Source organism: Fusarium vanettenii (genome assembly GCF_000151355.1).
Source record: "Fusarium vanettenii 77-13-4 chromosome 6 genomic scaffold NECHAsca_20_chr6_4_0, whole genome shotgun sequence".
Classification (NCBI taxonomy): domain Eukaryota; kingdom Fungi; phylum Ascomycota; class Sordariomycetes; order Hypocreales; family Nectriaceae; genus Fusarium; species Fusarium vanettenii.
The window spans coordinates 1,132,105-1,150,001 of record NW_003315865.1 but is presented as its reverse complement, the minus strand read 5'-3'; the positions used below and the strand labels follow the sequence as shown (position 1 = coordinate 1,150,001).

The 17,897-nt window shown below is 54.2% G+C and overlaps 4 protein-coding genes across 4 annotated transcripts; 2 read left to right on the top strand and 2 right to left on the bottom strand.

The window, feature by feature from the left end:
• Window positions 1-3,531: 3,531 nt before the first annotated feature.
• On the bottom strand, window positions 3,532-5,791 carry NECHADRAFT_43638 (uncharacterized protein; the record flags this gene model as incomplete). Its single annotated transcript, XM_003044755.1, has 3 exons — window positions 3,532-3,643; window positions 3,704-5,439; window positions 5,552-5,791. 3 exons carry the CDS (start codon window positions 5,789-5,791, stop codon window positions 3,532-3,534), a joined length of 2,088 nt encoding a protein of 695 aa, XP_003044801.1.
• Window positions 5,792-9,686: 3,895 nt separating this feature from the next.
• Window positions 9,687-12,088, top strand: NECHADRAFT_100917 (uncharacterized protein; the record flags this gene model as incomplete). The annotated part of the gene is made up of 1 exon (XM_003045168.1): window positions 9,687-12,088. The coding sequence occupies one exon, from the start codon at window positions 9,687-9,689 to the stop codon at window positions 11,637-11,639; it is 1,953 nt and encodes a 650-aa protein (XP_003045214.1). The 3' UTR covers window positions 11,640-12,088.
• A 1,926-nt stretch (window positions 12,089-14,014) lies between these two features.
• Window positions 14,015-15,649, top strand: NECHADRAFT_81739 (uncharacterized protein; the record flags this gene model as incomplete). Its single annotated transcript, XM_003045167.1, has 3 exons — window positions 14,015-14,288; window positions 14,384-14,545; window positions 14,604-15,649. 3 exons carry the CDS (start codon window positions 14,015-14,017, stop codon window positions 15,647-15,649), a joined length of 1,482 nt encoding a protein of 493 aa, XP_003045213.1.
• A 1,298-nt stretch (window positions 15,650-16,947) lies between these two features.
• On the bottom strand, window positions 16,948-17,868 carry NECHADRAFT_44085 (uncharacterized protein; the record flags this gene model as incomplete). Its single annotated transcript, XM_003044754.1, has 1 exon — window positions 16,948-17,868. The coding sequence occupies one exon, from the start codon at window positions 17,866-17,868 to the stop codon at window positions 16,948-16,950; it is 921 nt and encodes a 306-aa protein (XP_003044800.1).
• Window positions 17,869-17,897: the final 29 nt, after the last annotated feature.

The following is a 17,897-nucleotide window of genomic DNA, read 5'->3' as shown; positions in this document are numbered from 1 at the left end:
GCCAAGGATGCTCGGTACCTTGGTACGGTTTCGTCAAGAAGACACCCGTGGAACAAGACACATTGTCCGGCCCCGGGACAACGGGACTCTACCCAGGCACAAATATGTCTAGAGCAAGGCCCAAGAAAGCTTTACACAACTCAAAAAACGCACTGTGCCGACGCCGTTTGCGATTTCGGAGTTGGAGGCGATATCTACCAGCAGCCAGCGCGATGCCTCCAACATTATTCCCACTGGCAACGACCAGCAACAATTCGGTCGCAACCCCCGGCTCTCATCATGGTACATATGGGGCAAGCAGCTGCAAGTCTTCCGGGGAACAAATGGAGCCGCGGAGGATCTTGTGGAGCCATACTCAGGAGCTCCAGCAATCCCCTGTTCCTTGCAAGGCAGGCCCCTTGGAGGCTTGTCTTGGTTGTTCCTCTGTTGCGATTCTGGACCCTGCTCCTTCATGGATGGCTTTCTCGGTTGTCCTGGCTGTCGATCATTCTTGCACTCAATTGCTGGCAATGGAGCAAGAGGCTCAGGTGCTTCTTCGCCGTTTACGTCTGGCGGCGTTCAGCATGAAGCTTGTTGATAGGGCGACTCCTTTGATTCGAGCCGCCAACCTCCACCCACACCCATATCCGTCGACTGGTCGTACGACAGCCATTCCGCGGCTCAGCCTGAAGCAAAGCAGCCAACCGCCATCTGTCAGACAGTTGATTCCGAATAAGGAGTGGGCGCTCTCGCTGCTTAAGAAGAGCCGAGCAGGGCACAACATTGTTGCCGTTTGGCTCTCTGGCCAGGCAGGGACTTTGGACGGCCAGGGACGGTGCCGTACTACAGATGGTACCTGCAGCAGAATGCAACCTCCAAAGTGCGCTATGCATAGCGCATCCAGATCGCAATGCCTATGGATGGGATGGTCAAGTTCTACATATGCCAGGGCCTTTTTCGAGGACAGCCAGCAAAAGCGGCTTTTCTTATCTACGATCGAGGCCATCCCTGAGTTCTCGAATAGTCGGCTTGGCTGGCTGGCTTGGTTGTCTGTCCAGTCAAATACATCCCAAGTCTGTCAAGATCGGCCTTCCGCCGCCGTGGCTCCAAGATTTTCATGGTGTCATGTTCCCAGGTTAGCCTCGCCCACCCACTGCAGAAAAGCTGGGACAAGACAACGCGCCTTGAGACAGGCATGCGGTTATTTAATTCAACATCCAATGGCGCCTATTAGGGCAGAAGGTCCAGGGCCCCAGCGCAATTTACCATCCGCCAAACATCCACCCACTCAAGGCCTAAGGGAGGGGCTTACGATGTGGCCGAACCCCAGTCCCCTTACCCGTCCCATTCCCAGTCCGGATAGTGATGGACGATGGACGATGATGCCCCTGATGAGCTCAGGGGTATTGACAGGCATTTCTTCCCGACTGCCTTTTCCAGACAACCAGGGCACGTTGACTGTTAACCCGAAGTCTCGTACAGACATAGTTGCGCAGTGGTCAAAAATATCATTTCGGCTAACAGTCACAGATTCGACGTGTTTGCCGTTCCTGTACCTTGAACTATCTCGCGATGACAATCTCGGCTTTGTTCCCAAATCGACATCACGGCTTCGGTGCAAGGTTGCTCTCACCAACAGGTTACCAGTTTTCAAGCCGGCATTAGCAATAACAGCCCATTGCAATATTTGAGCTTGTTATATGCCGCGCTTCGTTCAACAGACTTGCCGTCAATGCCACAAAGAGCAATTGCCGTGGCCTCACCGGTGTTGATCTCTCCTGACTCCTGATCAAAGGCGCGCTCATTTGAGTCGGGAAAAGCTTGAGGCCAGGCGATAGCTTGCCGGCTTGGCGCCCCTTTTGCTTCCAGATCGTCCTTCACACCAGCACGACCGGCAGACGGACAGACAGACAACAGTGTGCATGTGTGTCCCCCTATCTCCGGTGCACGATTCATGACACCACCTCCGTTTATTTCCTTCTCGAAGCCCTAGCCAAGGCTTCCCTTTGTCCCAGCGACCCGGCTCCGTTTTTGATGTGACGGAAAGTTGGACGCCAAATTTGTCTTGTTCCCTCGTATGGCTTGACCAAGGCGTTTTCCCTTGCTCGTCGTCATGGTTCGCGCTTACAAATGAGAGCAGGAGCTCGGCGATCTCATTTCTGCAAGATGCGACGCAGCTAGAGAGAGCTTCCTTTTTTCCTTGTCTTGCCTTGTCTTGTTTTGTCATGTCTTGCTTTGTCATGTCTTGCTTTTCTTTTTTTCCCGACCCAATGTGCCTTGTCCATGTCGCAATATGCAGACATGACTCAGTTTCGAATAACCCTACGCAGGTCCGCGAGCCGTGCGCCGTGTTATCGGTGAAGAATTGTTAGTCCGAGAGCGTCCCTACGTAACCAAGTTTAAAGCCCTCCGTGGAAGCATACGTAGTAAGGCCTTATTCAACAAACAAGGTCGTGGATATAGAAACAAGAGACATCGCGCTCAGGAGAACATTCCCTTGGCTATGTTCAGTTAGCGCGCAGCCGCTTGCTATGGATGCTATGAATTACCACAGCCCGCGGGAAACAGTGAATGAACCGACTCGTCTACCTGCAAGCTCAAGGTATCGAATCGTATTGAAATCTTCCTGGGCAGCTTTCTGTGGTGCCGAGACACAGAGCTTGCTTCTTGCCATGTGGTGCTCTCTCGTCGAGGTTATCCACCCCAAGTATCGGAGGCCATATTAAAACTGAACATGTCAAGGCAACCTCCTCAGCTTCCTATACCTGCGCCGGTTGTGAGAAGACCTGACCATATTTTTCCTCCCGCAATAAGCATACACTGTAAACCACGTCCATGAGGCCTAATGGCTGAGCGTAACGGAGAAGTGTATACTGGGAGAAGCATCCATACTATCAACCATGGCCAGTGAAACTTTCCGGTAGCAGGTCTAGCCTTTGGGATATGAGTAATGGGACATCTGCCAAGATACGACCCGTTACTCGGTTATACGAGCGTGGTTCTTGTCTATCCGTAACATCACGAGGAACGTCCAGAAATGGTGGTTTGAGTTTGCCATGCTCACAACCTACCCTGTAGAGACCAACAATCGTGGCAGGGCATCCTCTTCCCCCTAGCCCTGGGCCTTTGTACCATAGTCCAGCGGATGTGGGCATTCGTTTGGATTATTGTGTTTTCTCGGTCTTCTCAAGTTAACTAACTTGTCGTATTGGGATTGTTGATAATGCTAAACCTTTGAGTTATGGATGGCGGACAGTGGACCAGATTGCGTCAACTTCAACTCAACTACATGTTGAATCACAATGTGTGAATAATCAAATACTCCATAGACCGCAACCTCATATACCAACCGTTCGTAAAGAAATATCATTTTGCCAGCCTAAAAGTGACGACTCTCTTAAAATAACTAGAAATACCCATAAGCCTGCGCAATCCTAATCAGAAGCTCTACTATGTTTTGTCTACATCCAACAACCCACCATATAGGACCGAATTCTAGTATTTTCCTGAACCAGAAGTCTACTCCAGTAACCATCTCCATGTAAAAATCACCTAGTGTGTACTTGCCCATTCCCTGAACCACTCCAGCGCCTCTGGGTTAGCAACGCTCGCATTGGTCTTGACGTTGAGACCAGAAAGAATTTGCTTGACTGCCACCTCGATCCTACAACCAAAAAGTCAGCACTGACTAATATCAAAGCTCGAAAAGTAAATAGATGCTCACTTCTTGCCGTTGCCCGTCTTGGGCACACCTCCGCCACACTCCTCCACGACGCCTGGGACATGTCGTGGGCTCAGCTCGGCCTTGATCTTGGCCTTGATGCGTGTGCGCAGGTCATCACCAAACTTTTGCCCGGGAACCATCACCACAAAGAGACACACCGTCTCGTCTGTGTCTGTTTCTCTCCGGCGTCCAATACATACAGCGTCCTCGACCTCCGAGGCAAAGAAGCGTGTGAGGATGTTGTAGATCTCGGCTGATCCGAATCGCACACCCGAGGGCTTCAGAACACCGTCTGATCGACCCAGCATGACGAGGCTTCCCGTTCCAGGGTCGGGGATTCGCACAAAGTCACCGTGGTGCCATACTGGTCCATCTACACCGCAAACATTCTCGAACCGATCGAAGTAGGCCGATTTATACTTGGCCTCGCCGTTGGCGCCGAAGAAAGTCAGGGGCTGGCACGGGAAGGGCTTGACGCAGAGGAGGTCGCCAGGCTCACCAGCCGGGATCGGTTCTCCCGTGACAGAGTCGACGGCACGAATAGCCATACCAAGACCGGCACATTGAATCTCACCGACACGCACAGGGAGGAGTGGACAGGGCGCACCGAAGAGGGAGATGATGTCTGTGCCTCCGGTGATGGAGCCGAGGTTGATGTGCTTCGGGAAAGCCTCGTAGACAAACTTGAAGGTGGAAGGAGGTAGAGGCGAGGCAGTCGAGTAGATGGCCTGGAGTTTGGAAAGGTCAATGGACTTGTCGCGGATAGGGTAGACGTTGTTGGCCTCAAGGGCAGTCAAGTAGGCGGCCGAAGTACCAAAGTGAGTAACCTCAAACTCGGAAAGGAGACGTGGGATAGAGAGGTGAGAGTGAGGGCGGAAGGGCGAGCCAGAGTAGACGATGACTGTAGCGCCGACTGCAAGGGCACCGATGCTCCAGTGCCACATCATCCACGAGGTCGTGGTGTAGTAGAGCATCCTGGACGATGAAGTGAGCGAGCAGTGAAGCAGATGCTCCTTCTTGTGCTGCAGGAGCGTACCAAGTGCCGTATGCACAATGGCCTTGGGAAGTCCAGTAGTACCGCTCGAGTAGAGGACATAGAGAGGGTGCGATGGAGGGAGCTGCTCAAATTTTACCGCCTCGTCAGAGGCTGAGTCGAGGAACTTGGCATACTCGACCGCCGAAACTCCTTGCTTGCTGATCTCCTCGAGACCAAGCCCCCCTGCGCTGATGTTGTTGATAACAACCACGGTCTCAAGTCCATTGCCCTTCAGAGCGCTCACAATCTCGGTCGTCTTTGAGACACTGGACCACTCCTTGCCATTGTAGACAGCGCCGTTATCAGCGAACAGGACCTTTGGCGCAATCTGGTTTAGACGGTCCAAAACAGCCGAAACGCCATTATCAGGACTGATTCCAGTCCAGATAGCGCCAATTGCGGCAGCGCCGAGCATCGCGACAAGCGCCTCGACATGGTTAGATACGAAGCCCGCGACAACGTCATTGGGCTTGAGGCCCGCCGCGCGCAGGGCATTGGAGCAGCGGCGAACGGCTTCTCGGAGCTCAGCCCATGAAGTTGTCACCGTGGAGCCGGAGAGCTCGGTAACGGTGATGACGGCTGGAGAATCCGGTTCGGGAAGTGGAGATGTTGCGGGAAAGAGGAGGTTCTCGGCAAAGTTGAGACGAGCAGTTGAGAAGAAGTCGGGACGAGGATACATGGGAGCGTTAGAAGGAAGAACCTGTGGGGGCAATTAGTTGAGTTTCATAGCCATTGAAGCATGTTGAAGGTCAATTGGTGTTCCTCAACCAGCCGTAAATGCCCTCCAAGACCCGTCTTCACTGCTTTCGTACCTTGTCGAACGGCTTAGACGCCGTGATGCCCACAAAGTGCCAAACTTCCTCCCAGAACAAAGCCACCTCGTCAATGGACCACTTGTACAATGCCGGGTAGCCATCTAAGCTTAGCCTGTGCTTCTTGTTGACATGCTGAAGAAACTCCCACATCGGAGTCGACTCGGGATTCGGATGCCTCCAGAGCACATTGTCGTCCGGAGGCGCCGCAGCGGATGGAGCCAGCTTATCGATTGACATGACGGCCATTGAGAGGAGAGTAGAGACGGTGAGAAGCTGGTCGGTCAGACAACCCCTCGAGATGGTGTTTTTGTTGGGGAAGAGCTGAGTGACGTCGACTCTGGGGAAGGAGAGATGGCCGAGGATTCAATGGGAGAGACGCAGTACGAGAAAGCAGCAAGACAGACAGGAGAGCAGAGTATGAGGAAGAAGGAATTGCGCTATTATTGATCACTGAGGAGGAAAAATGATATCAAAGATTTGATTATTCCGAGGGAGCTCTACATTTCCGACCTGGAAACGCGGAACGACAGAGGTACTGGCCGTTGAAAGCCGTCCCCTCCCGCTCTCGGCTTTCCCCCACCCCGCACGGCGGCGGTCCGACCCCGAGGTGTGGCTATGGTGGGGGAGGCTGAGCAGAGTGGTGAGCCACATATGGCTGGAGAGTTCTCTGTGGCTTGAGTCAAGGCTTGAGGCTTGACGCCAAACCCCACATGAGAGAGATAGTGGTCTCGTAACTGGGATGATATGATGGTGGACACGACCCTTTTGAACCATCTGGAGGAGTCCCTGGCCATGCGGGCAATGGCTTGTCATGGACGCCTCTACTTTCTTTTGATCAAAGCTTCCATGCTGAAATAGACATCCAGAACGTTGGAAGCTCTGGAGAAAAGGAAAGAAATCGGTCGCAAAAAAGCAACCCTGTGGCAGTATATCATGATCAAGGAGATTCAAACGTTGGCTGAAGCAAAGTCATGTTGTCTTAGGGAGATGGCAATTTCGCCAAATTGGACCCTGTAAAAGAGCCTTGATGTGGTTGCCACGGGAGAGAAGTCGCTGAGGCTCGGGATGATGATCTTCCCGAGTCGCCGGGGCCGCACCCTGAACCTGGGACTGGGAGACACTTCGCGATGGGATGCGTCATGTTGATTCAGCGAGACCCCTTGCTTGGTGCTTTGCACCCTGCCTCGGTGCTGGGTTTCTGACTCTCCCCAGCGCGATTTGATCCGGCTGTGTCGTTGACGAGCCTTCGCTTGGGATTTGGCCCCGAGGTGAGCTGAGACGAAACGAGACAACTCAGACCCGAGAGGAGAGAACCACAGTCACGATATCAATCCGGGAGCAATGGCATGATATATTCGGAATAGAGACGCAGGCTGATGCAAACCGAGGCTGAAGCTGCACCTTTTACACTGGGGAATAGAGGTGGTCGAGAGGTCGGTCCGGGGTGTCACGGGGCAAGATCCTCGCGGTCCGCCTGCATTAGTTGGACCTCTGGCCAGAAGAAGCTGGCGGTGAGGGACGAGTTGCAGCATGTCGTGCGTGCGGCTGATGGGGTTGAGGATCTACTGCTGCGTGTAGTTCCTGCTGGCAGTTTTGTGTTATGCAAGGCGCCGCCGCACCGGGCGGATTGTCCAACCGCTGTGTGGCATCTAATCGCGCCGCGTGTCGGTGTAAGCGCCCGCCCATGCATTTATGTCGAGACCTCATGCCATTTATACAGCATCTAAAATGCAAGTGTATCTTGTGCAGTAGCTTATTCCGCGGAGACGGAGGCGAGTGATGGACCATTGTCATGGATCATGATCTGAGACCAGACCGAGCGAATACACGGAACAGAGAGGCAGCCCAGACAAGACAGGCCGAGGCAGGCTAAGGGACGGGAGAGAGAAAAAAAGAACAAGGGCTCAAGGCTAATGAAACTCTGCTAGGCGAGATCCCGCGGCAATGCCATCATCGATACCGGCCCCGACGGAGTTTTGTGGTGGCTTGAGAAGAAGCTTTAGAGAAGCTTGGGCAGGGCAACGGCAAGCCCCCTTGATGATGACATCTCACCTCTCTCAAGTTTCATCATCACAGCTCAGTACCAGCTGGGCACTCCAGAAATCTCATGCTGGGTGAACCACGGGGCCCTTGTAAGGCGGACGGCTGCTTGCACGCAGTAAGCAATCAAGCCAAGCGAGTTGGAAAAGATGCCTGGGATGTGCAAAATCGTGGCGTCGTCGAGCCATCCGAGAGTTCCCATTCGCAGACTTGAACGCCGCCGGAGAGCTCGGGGCCAGGGGTTAGTAGCGCAAGCCAGCTTTTTTCTCTCTCTTTGCACAAGGGACCTCGACAGGGGGTTCTCAATGGAATCAGTGGGGATCCACGAGGTGTCAATGGGAGGCGAAGAGGAAACGGCCGGTATGCAGCAGAGAGCAATTGGGGTAGCAGTGGCTGTCCTTATGATGACTGTAAGCTAAAAAAGTGTGAGCAGTCGGAAAACGAAGAGGGCATGATCTTCCCATTGCAGCACTGTATCCCAGGCCAGAAGCGCTCGTTGTGATGCGTCAGCCCTTGAAGAATGCACTGCCGAGTCCTTCAGTCCCTTGTCGATGGTCTGGGCAGGAAGATGAACCTGGAAGAGGCCAAAAGGCGAAGAAGCGAGACGAGACGAGATGCGAGTCCCCGCCTGTTGGCCCCTTGAAATCACTGTCTGCCCGGTGATGGGTGCCCGGCCCTGTCCGGCACCGCGCGCGCGTCGGGTCGGGTGTGTGTGACATGCGTCCGCCGACAACTCACACCTAACAGCAGCAGCCTTGAACCGGCAGCTCGTTTCTCGTACATCGCACTCAGACGTTCTTGGTTTTTATCCTCCGTAGCTTGTACTGTATCCGGTGATCTCGGTGCTCTCAGACGTTGTCCCCATTGAAAGTCCCCGCTGTTTCCCGCCGAGGCCCAGACCTGGACTTGTTTTTAATTCAACGGATCCCACTTCGCAGTGCGCCGCCTCGTGGTATCTTTCTTTCATACCTTTTTCTTGTCATTCCTTCTTCCTTCGTCCATCACTCTGCTGCTTGTTGTTGGGTCGTCGTCGGTTTCTTGCTGTCGTCGTCCACTTGCAGACACAGGCTTCGGCTGAGTGATAGTGATAGAGAGAGGTCCACCAGACCTAATCGCCGTGTCCTAGAGTCTCGACCCCGGGCATCTTTGTTCCTTCGGCACTTTTTACAGTGTTGGTGGTTAGACTGCTTGGCCTGAGCAGACTACCGACCAGTCGACTAGAACGCCCTTGCGTTGCGGCCTGATCAATTGCAGATCAACTCGAAGACGCTTGTTTCGGTGGTTGGAATCTGGAGCCAGTAGAGCACATTCGCGAACTGCTCCTGCCGGTGTCTACCAGGTGGTGACTGAGTAAGCTGCTATTCCCTGTTCTTTGTGTGATTTCGTCCTTGGTTTCAAATTCATTCTTCAATCCCAATTCCTGGCATCAACTGGCTTCGATTGGATCGTTTGTTGCCGTCGCTTCCTTGGTGTTTATGGGTGGCTCCGCTTAAATTGGCGACGGTGCCCACAGCCAATTTGCAGCGGGCGGATCAGCACTTTCCCAGTTTGATTCGACGCCACCTCCTGCGCCCCCTGTGCCTCCTGGGACGACGTACCTCTCTGTGGTACTCGTTGGCTGCACCGCCTGAGCAACCCAAACTCGAGTTTAAACTTGTCGTTGCTCAAGCTTCCTTCTTCAACATCACCATTTTCTTCTCGCACACACAAAGACGCCTCTGCATCGATTGCTTGCTTACTGCACGGCCTTATTGCGCTCTGCATTGCATAGCTCTCAGCATTCTCAATCATCGCTTCTCACTTCCCGAGCCCCTTTCCAAGCAACTGGCCTGTGGAAGCTCCTTTCGAAGCATGCGTCACAGACAATCACCGTGTCGACTCGATTTTTAACATTCACACGTGTGCTGACACTCTCCTCCGCGGCAGACTCTCAATCATTTGCCCTGACTAAGTTTGGGTGTCGCTTCTCGGTCGGCGTCTTCGCAATCTAATCACGATTCTTCACCGATACGATACGACCAGTCCGCACCCTACGCGACTTTTGCCAGGAGAGATGCCCCGTCGGCTGAACATCTTCTCATCTTCATCCTCCATGTCTCAACCCGTCAAGCCGGGCGAGAGGCGCCCTTCTACCTCCAAGGGCAACCGCATCACCAACTTCTTTTCTTCTAGCCCTAAGTCGACTGGTGCTCAGCAGGCGTTGGCCGCTGCTCAGCAGCAGCAGGCCAATGCCACTGGCATATCGTCTTCTCCCGGTCTGCCCTCCATCTCTCTCTCTGCCGCCAGCCCCGGTGACCCCAACAGCATCGATGCCTCGACCACGACTCTCTTTCAGCCCCAAACGGCCGAGGAGATCGAGCGCCAGAAGCGTGCCGACGCTCAGTTCGGTCCTCTCCTTCATCCCAACCATCGATACACGAGCGAGTCCCACGGAGAGACTCTCGAAGCACCTGTTGAGGATGAGCCTCCCTACTACTTCATTCTCACCACCTACATCAGCTATCTCATCCTGATTCTCCTTGGTCACATCCGTGATTTCTTCGGCAAGCGTTTTGGCAACCCCAAGCACTACCGTGCCCTCAAGGCCTCCAATGGCTATGCCGCGCTGAACGACGACTTTGATAACTTTTACGTCCGACGTCTGAAGATGCGTCTGGATGATTGCTTCGCTCGTCCCACCACTGGTGTTCCCGGTCGCTTCATCACCCTTATGGACCGCAAGTCCGACGACTTCAACCGCACATACCAGTACACTGGCACTTACACTGAGACTCTCAACATGAGCTCCTACAACTACCTTGGTTTCGCTCAATCCGAGGGTCCCTGCGCCGACGCCGTTGAGGAGTGTGTCAAGCGATATGGCATCAGCTTCTGCAGCCCCCGTGGCGCTGCTGGTACCTCTGATCTTGCTCTCGAGGTCGAGCGTGAAGTCGCTGAGTTCGTCGGCAAGCCTGCTGCTATGGTCTTCTCTATGGGTTACGTCACGAACGCCAGCTCTTTCCCCGCTCTCGTCTCCAAGGGCTCTCTGATCATCTCGGACGAACTCAACCACGCCTCTATCCGCATCGGTGCCCGTCTCTCTGGCGCCATGATCCAGTCTTTCAAGCACAATGACATGGCAGACCTTGAGCGTGTTGTCCGTGAGGCTATTTCTCAGGGCCAGCCCCGTACTCACCGCCCCTGGAAGAAGATCCTGGTCGTTGTCGAGGGTCTCTACTCTATGGAGGGTACCATGTGCGATCTTCCCGGCATTCTCGCTCTCAAGAACAAGTACAAGTTTTATCTGTTTGTCGACGAGGCCCACTCGGTTGGCGCTCTTGGACCCCGTGGACGCGGTGTGTGTGACTACTTTGGCATTGACCCCTCTGAAGTGGATATTCTCATGGGAACCCTGACCAAGTCCTTTGGCGCCAACGGCGGTTACGTCGCAGCTGATAAGCACATCATTGACAAGCTCAAGAACACCAACGCGGCTACTCAATTCGGCGAGACCCCCGCTCCTTGTGTCCTCATGCAGATTCTGGCTTCGCTCAAGCTCATCACTGGCGAGCTCTGCCCTGGTCAAGGTGAGGAGCGCCTTCAGCGTATCGCCTTCAACTCCCGGTACCTGCGCCTCGGACTCAAGCGTCTTGGTCTCATCGTCTACGGCCACGATGACTCTCCCATTATCCCTGTCATGCTCTACCATCCTGCCAAGCTTCCCGCCTTTAGCCACGAGATGCTTCGACGCAAGATCTCGGTCGTCGTTGTCGGATATCCTGCGACTCCACTCATCAGCTCTCGCGCTCGATTCTGTGTTTCTGCCGCCCACAACAAGGAAGATCTGGACCGTCTCCTGGCGGCTTGCGACGAGGTTGGTGACATCCTGCAGATCAAGTTCTCGACCGGTGTTGCTGGTGGACTGGAGCCTCTCCCCGAAGGCGTCTCTCCCGAGGACGAGCGGGAATGGAGGAGGGAGAACCGAATCCCTCTCAACGCCCCTCGCTGGAAGCTGGACGACGTCATTCAGCATGGTGTGGAGGATACCAAGGTTGCTCTGCGCTAAGCATGCCCGCCCTTTAATCAAATTTGTTTCTGGCGTTTGATACCTTCGTTTTATAATCACCCATGTACTCGGAAATCCGTGTGGGTAGTGTTTGGCGCAACCACATAGAAGAAACCCTTCCTGTAAAGGAACGCGATGTTGCACGATGTCTAATGGCCTTTTACTTCTTCTCTCTGCGATCAGTCCTATGGCTGTCGCACTTTTTACAACCAGCCTCTGACGAGGGAGCACGTTTGTTTGGAACGAGGTTGGTGGAGTTGACGGCAAGCAAGGGAAGGCGGGAGGATAGGAATTTGGGAATAGGAAACCATGAGCAGTGATCCATTAACGACCGTTGGAGGAGTTGAAAGCCACCGTGTCTGGCATATAGAATAATTATTGGGTCGATGAAGTATATAGTGCTGGACCAACATAACCTTGGCTCTAGTAATTGAATAAACAGAACTATGAAAGAACATGAGGCCTTGGTGAGGTAATGATTCCGAATATGTGTCATGTTGTCAACACCAACCGAGTATCCGGGACGTCTGGCTGTGAGTAAACGGGCAGTTCGGCTTCTTGTGCTCCACATATTAGTCCGCAGAACATGGTACCTAGGGCTCATGGAAGCTGGCAGTTGGAATTTCGTCTGGCTAAGTTGAACGTGGTCAGAATTTGAGTTCTTTTGGGTAATCTGAGCGTGCCATGACCGAAACCCATGTCGAAGAAGCATACCGAGCTCTCTTCCCCGCTGTAGACCCGTATCTACCGACAAGAATGTTGGCCTAGCAACCTCAACTTTTGCTTCACAATTCTTCCATCTGGTCTTTTTGTGTTTTGCCCTTTCTGGAGAAAAGAGAGAGCAGGTGGAGGATCTCGGCGGCGATTCCGTAAGTGATGGCAGGATCTTAATCTCGTCTATCAAGTCTCCAATTCGCGACATGGACGTGATTAAAATTAAGATTCTGTTTTCACATGTTTGCTATTAATTAACGCCGAAGAGATATATAGTCTGCATTGACCGGATGAGGAAGGACTCTTGGAAATAATATATCCTTCTGGTTAATATGTAGGCTTGAGATGAGTTGATATTTCGGTTCATCCATTGGATGGCACTCTCTTCTCGTGTAGTAAGATTCGGCTTACTCAGGCAGATAAGGCCATGGCTCTCGGTGAAGAGATTGCTCTCATATGAGGCCTCGACGTATAGAGTGTGCCCCTGGTGTGTAGATCTCGGTGAACGAGATCATGTCATTGATGCTGTCAACTTTTGTGTGTTGGAGGTGGATGGTTGGTAGCCGCGGAGTCTTGAGCGACGTGCAGTTGAACTAGAGCCGCAGCTCGCCAAAAATACATACTCTTGGTCAACCCCAGGCCATCAGCATCGTCCAAGGGTCCAAGTTAACTGGTTGGGCTGGTGATGGTGAGATGGATGTCGTATTATCCACAGCTGCCCGGGCAGCTATAGGTACAGCAGGTGCAGCAGACGGGCTGCAGCGCGGCGGCCGGGGGCCCATATCCAGTGGATGGCGGCGCAGGGGGGTTGCTGTCAGTGGAGTCGACGCGGGCTCTCAGTGGAGGATCAGTCGCCCTCAGTCCCCGCTGGGTCCCTCCCAAGGCCGGCCGCCATCTCCACCGGGCGACAGCTAAGCCACGACCCAGGTACTGGTGTACTTTTGTGTGTGGTGCGGATGGTCCTCCGACGTGCCTTGTCCACATGTACAGTGTACCTGCCAGAGGTGCCTAGCCCCCATTGGCCAGCCATCGAGGCTTTCCCAACTTGGGTAGGACCTCCTCTTCTCTCCCACCCCAAGCGCTTCCCGACGACCAAGACCCAGACCAAGACCACGACCTTGGACAACACCCGCATCATCATCAGCGGCTGCACTGCACTCTCCTCCTCCTTGTCCTTCTCCTTACCGGGTGTCGTCTTCTTTTTATTTTCTCTTGCTGGCCTGGGTCTGTTTCCTTCTGTTGGGGCTGGCTCGACTCGACTCGACTTTACCGCCTTGACGCCTTTTTTAGTCGCTGGCGTCCCTAGGTTTCCTCAGCCCATTCGCCGTTGTCGCCGTTCGATTTGCTTCTCTCACGTCCAATCGTCCTCGAGCCGCGCCCGCTGCCCACGACCGACATCTTCCCCTCCTTCTGGTCCTGCCCCGGATTTTTTTCTCCTCTGTTCTATCTTGTCCTCGGTCACGGTCACGGCCTGGATGAGAGGCTCGCGAGATTACAGACAACCCGCCGGTCGACCCTCACCAGCCTCCCCTACTGCCTATCGATCCGACGGTGCCCGACCTAGCGGTCCTGTCTGCCGTTTGCGGCATCACCACCACCATCGTCACCCGATCTAAGCCTCCACCTCTGCTACTGCCGCCTGCTCCCCCTTGGTCGTCAAGATGATGAGCTTCGACGGTGGCACAGCTTACGCCGAGTCCGACGCCGATGACGAGTACGAGCGAAGCATGGGCGACCACTCTCCCATCACCAACTCCGAGGCCTCGCCCATAGATTCGGAGCTCTCTACGTCGGCTGAGCACACTCCCACCACCTACGGCCACCGCAGCAGTGCCGACCGCCTCCCAGAGACCATCATCACCGAGTGGACCGTGGATGAGTGTGCTGATTTCATCGGCACAATTGGCCTCCAACAGTACGCAGATCGCTTTATAGGTGCGTTCCCCACGAAGCATGGCCAATGCCACTTGTTCGGCTCGAGGCCCTGCAGACATTGAAAAGGACACAACAGCAGCTGACACTTTGTGTAGAAAATGAGATTGTTGGCGAGGCCCTTGTTGCGCTACAGCATGATGACCTCAAGAGCATGGGCATTGCTAGTGTAGGTCATCGCCTGACCATCCTCAAGAGCGTCTACGACGTGAAAAAGGCTCAAGACGTGCCCATTGAGAGCGACCACTACCTACCCCTGTGTATGTTACCTCCCCCTCTCGAGTGGACTGACGTGATCCTAACCGGGAATCCCTGTAGCTGCCGACGCCGAAGCGCAATATGCAACTGCGACGCTCAAGGACATCAAACACCTAGTCGAACAGTTCCGGCTGCGCGATGAACGCATGATCCTCCTCGAGCAGGACCTGCGACGAATCACCGAAGACTTCAGGCGGCTGCGGGAGGACATGCTCCCCGCCTTGCGCCTGGTCAAGGATGCCCAGCAACCACTTCCCAACCTGAGCGGCAACAACCAGGCCGCCTACGCCTATGAGGCGACCCTCTCACCCCCAGCGCCGACACCACCCCCAGGCCCGAGTCAACCGGGAAGTGCCGTCAAGCGACAATACTCGACCCGCAAGATCATGATCGGGGCAACGCCCAAGAACTCTTCGCCTACCCAGCCCACGCACGAGAGGTCAATAGCCGAGACGACATTGGATCCTGCAAACGCCGCGGAGCGGGCCGTCCTATCGTCTTCACACCTTGCAGCTATGAACGGAGGAGGTCAGAGCGCATCGTCCCCTTCGTATCCCTCACCCAACATGCCATCTCCGACGTCTCCTCAGAACCACATGTCCGGCACTACTCTTGGGTCTCGATCCTACCGAGGAGACGCCCCGACACCTTCGACACGAACCACCTTTAACGATGACGGCCATGCCAATGCTGTATATACTTCCCGCGATAAGGCTCCTCAAGGAGCTCCCCGAAGACGAGAAACCCCGGTACCCGATACGCCCAGCCAAAGCAACGCCTCGGTTGAGATATTCAAGTCGTTCCGCGTTAGCATGGAAGATCCATGCTACAAAGTTCTTCCGGCAGCGCTCAAGAAATATCAGATCAATGCTCCTTGGGATCAGTATGCTCTATACATTGTCTATGGAGATCAGGAACGCTGCCTTGGGCTGGAGGAGAAACCCTTGATCCTGTTCAAACAGCTGGATAAGGAAGGCAAGAAACCCATGTTTATGCTACGGAAGACAACAACGGCGCCGGTGGACGGAGAACCAGGAAGTGCAGGCTTGGGCAACGCTTCAAGAGGGGCAGCAACAGGGTACGACCCCCCAGGGGGCATTATCTAAACTGTCGATCTGCGAACTGTTGGGTCATGCTCTGAGGACTTCTGCGACGTCGAAGATGGTGGTGTCAGGCGGGGCAGGCGGCTACCGAAACCAAGTCTCTCTCTGAGGTCCGTTGCGGACAGGCAAGCTGCACGTCAGGGCTGCAGGGGCGACACGAGCCAAGCTACAACGACAAGGCTGTCTGCGCCTGGCCTGGTGCTGGGGCATGCGTCTATGTTTAGCTGGGCTGGACTGGGCTGGGAGTGGGACAGACCGGCCAAGCAAGACTCGGCAGACTGACCCAGCTGGAGCCGTCGTTCTGCATGACGTCGGGTTTGACGATGTTTGTTTCAGTGGGGTCAGCATCCCTCTGGGCTGGGCTGAGCTGAGCTGAGTTGCCGAACCTGAAACACAAACGACAGACTATTTATGGGGCAGGGCGGTAGAAGCCGTTTTGGCCAACCTGATTTGGCATGAGCTGAAGTACATCTTGGACATGGTTCGGCGATTAAAAGAGGAGGTTTTGTTTGAAGAGCAGGGTTGACATGGAAGAGGTTGAGGTTCAGGTCCCAACAGGACTGAAGCTGAGTTTCTGGCGGGACTCGACGACAGGGGTTGAAGGTCGTATACGAGCACCGGGGCTTGATGACTTCCCCACAAGGTCTCTCTACCTCGATGGTTCAAGGGATCTCGAGGGGTTCCTCAGAGAGCATGTCCCCGTTGCTCAGTGGAGAAGGACGGGGAGACGGGGACCGAAACAAGTCTCGTCCCGTCCATCCACCTACAGCATGTACTGTATTCACCAGCTCATCATCGGGACATTGCGGGTTACGGCGTTTGAAAAGTCGGCAGGGGTTTTTTGACGGTCGTTCTGCAGCAACAACAAATGGCGGCCAACGCACGTCGGCGCCTCTTTTATCATTGGGGGGAGGATATGTAACTTAATTCATCACCAACAGGGAGGAAGGGGTTGTTAATCGAGAGAGAAGCAAAAGTGTTGGAATCTTTTTAGGGAATTGTATGTTTGGACGAGCATTGCAGAAAGCAGATAAGGAAAGGATGCATGGAGGAAGGCATAGGCAGGCAGGCAGGCATGTTGACTATTTGGAGTTGGCGGTTCACAAGTTGGATGCTGCTGTTGTTGCTGTTAGTGTTGTTGAACTGGAGGCAGACATACTCATGTCTACGTAGATACATACAGAGCCATTATCTGATGACGAGGTTGATACAGGTGTTGATGTCTGTCTCATCGTACATGGTAGTTCGCTCGAACTATTCCAACCCTACTACCAACTACACGCTGTTGTACACCTGTTCCCTCAACTCTCTTCCCTTACAAACCACTTCCATCCTTCACCCATACCTTGACCTCCCCTCCCATCAAACTCCTCAAGAAAGGCCTCGACAGCTTCAAAAGGAACCCCCCTCCTCATACCTGTGTCTTCATCCCAACTCGAGTGAAGTCCCACCAACGCTCCAGTCCTCCTGTCAAACAGTCCCGCGCCGCTGTGTCCCCAGTACGTCCAGCACGAGTGCTTCAGAGCTCCCATATCACTATTATTTTGCGGATCCTGGCCTGCGGCTAGACCGTGGAATTTGCCCTCGCTGAGGACTAGTGTGTCATACTCTGTCGGCACGCCTCGACGCTCTGCCTCGAGGTCTTCAGAACCTGGGTGACCCACACAAATGAGCCGAGTATGTGCCTTTGGGGGACCCGCGGCGAGATGCACGTAGGGGAATGGTCTATGGGGAAGTTCGGCTTCTGTGATCATGAGGAGGGCGAGATCTCGTGTTGGATCCCAGGCCATTACTCGAGCTGATACTATGGCGCCTTTGGAGGAGAGGAGCATATGGTTGGAGTTTTGCGTGAGTTCTGAGGCGGACTCGGCGACGCAATGTGAACAAGTTAGGAGAACGCCATCCGGTGATATACAGACGGCAGTACCAGCTTGTTCTTGGGCAAAGATAAAGGTTGCGTCCACGGGGTTGAGGGTATAAGTCGCTGTCCCTTGAGGGAGAGGCACAGTGTGGGAGGAGAGCCAGGTGCGCTTGACCATAACGGGATCACGCTGGTTGCGTAAAACACGGGTAGAGTGTGTAAGAACCGAAGAAAGCCATTCAATGGGCGGTTTGTCAGAGGAAGTATCTGGTATATGCTCCGGGTTTGCAGTGGTGGTTGGTGGCGTGAGTTGTTGACGACGAGTTGAACTCCGCGTCTGGCGCGTAGAACCCGTTGTCATTTGAACGTCTTGAGTCATGGTGAAGAGTA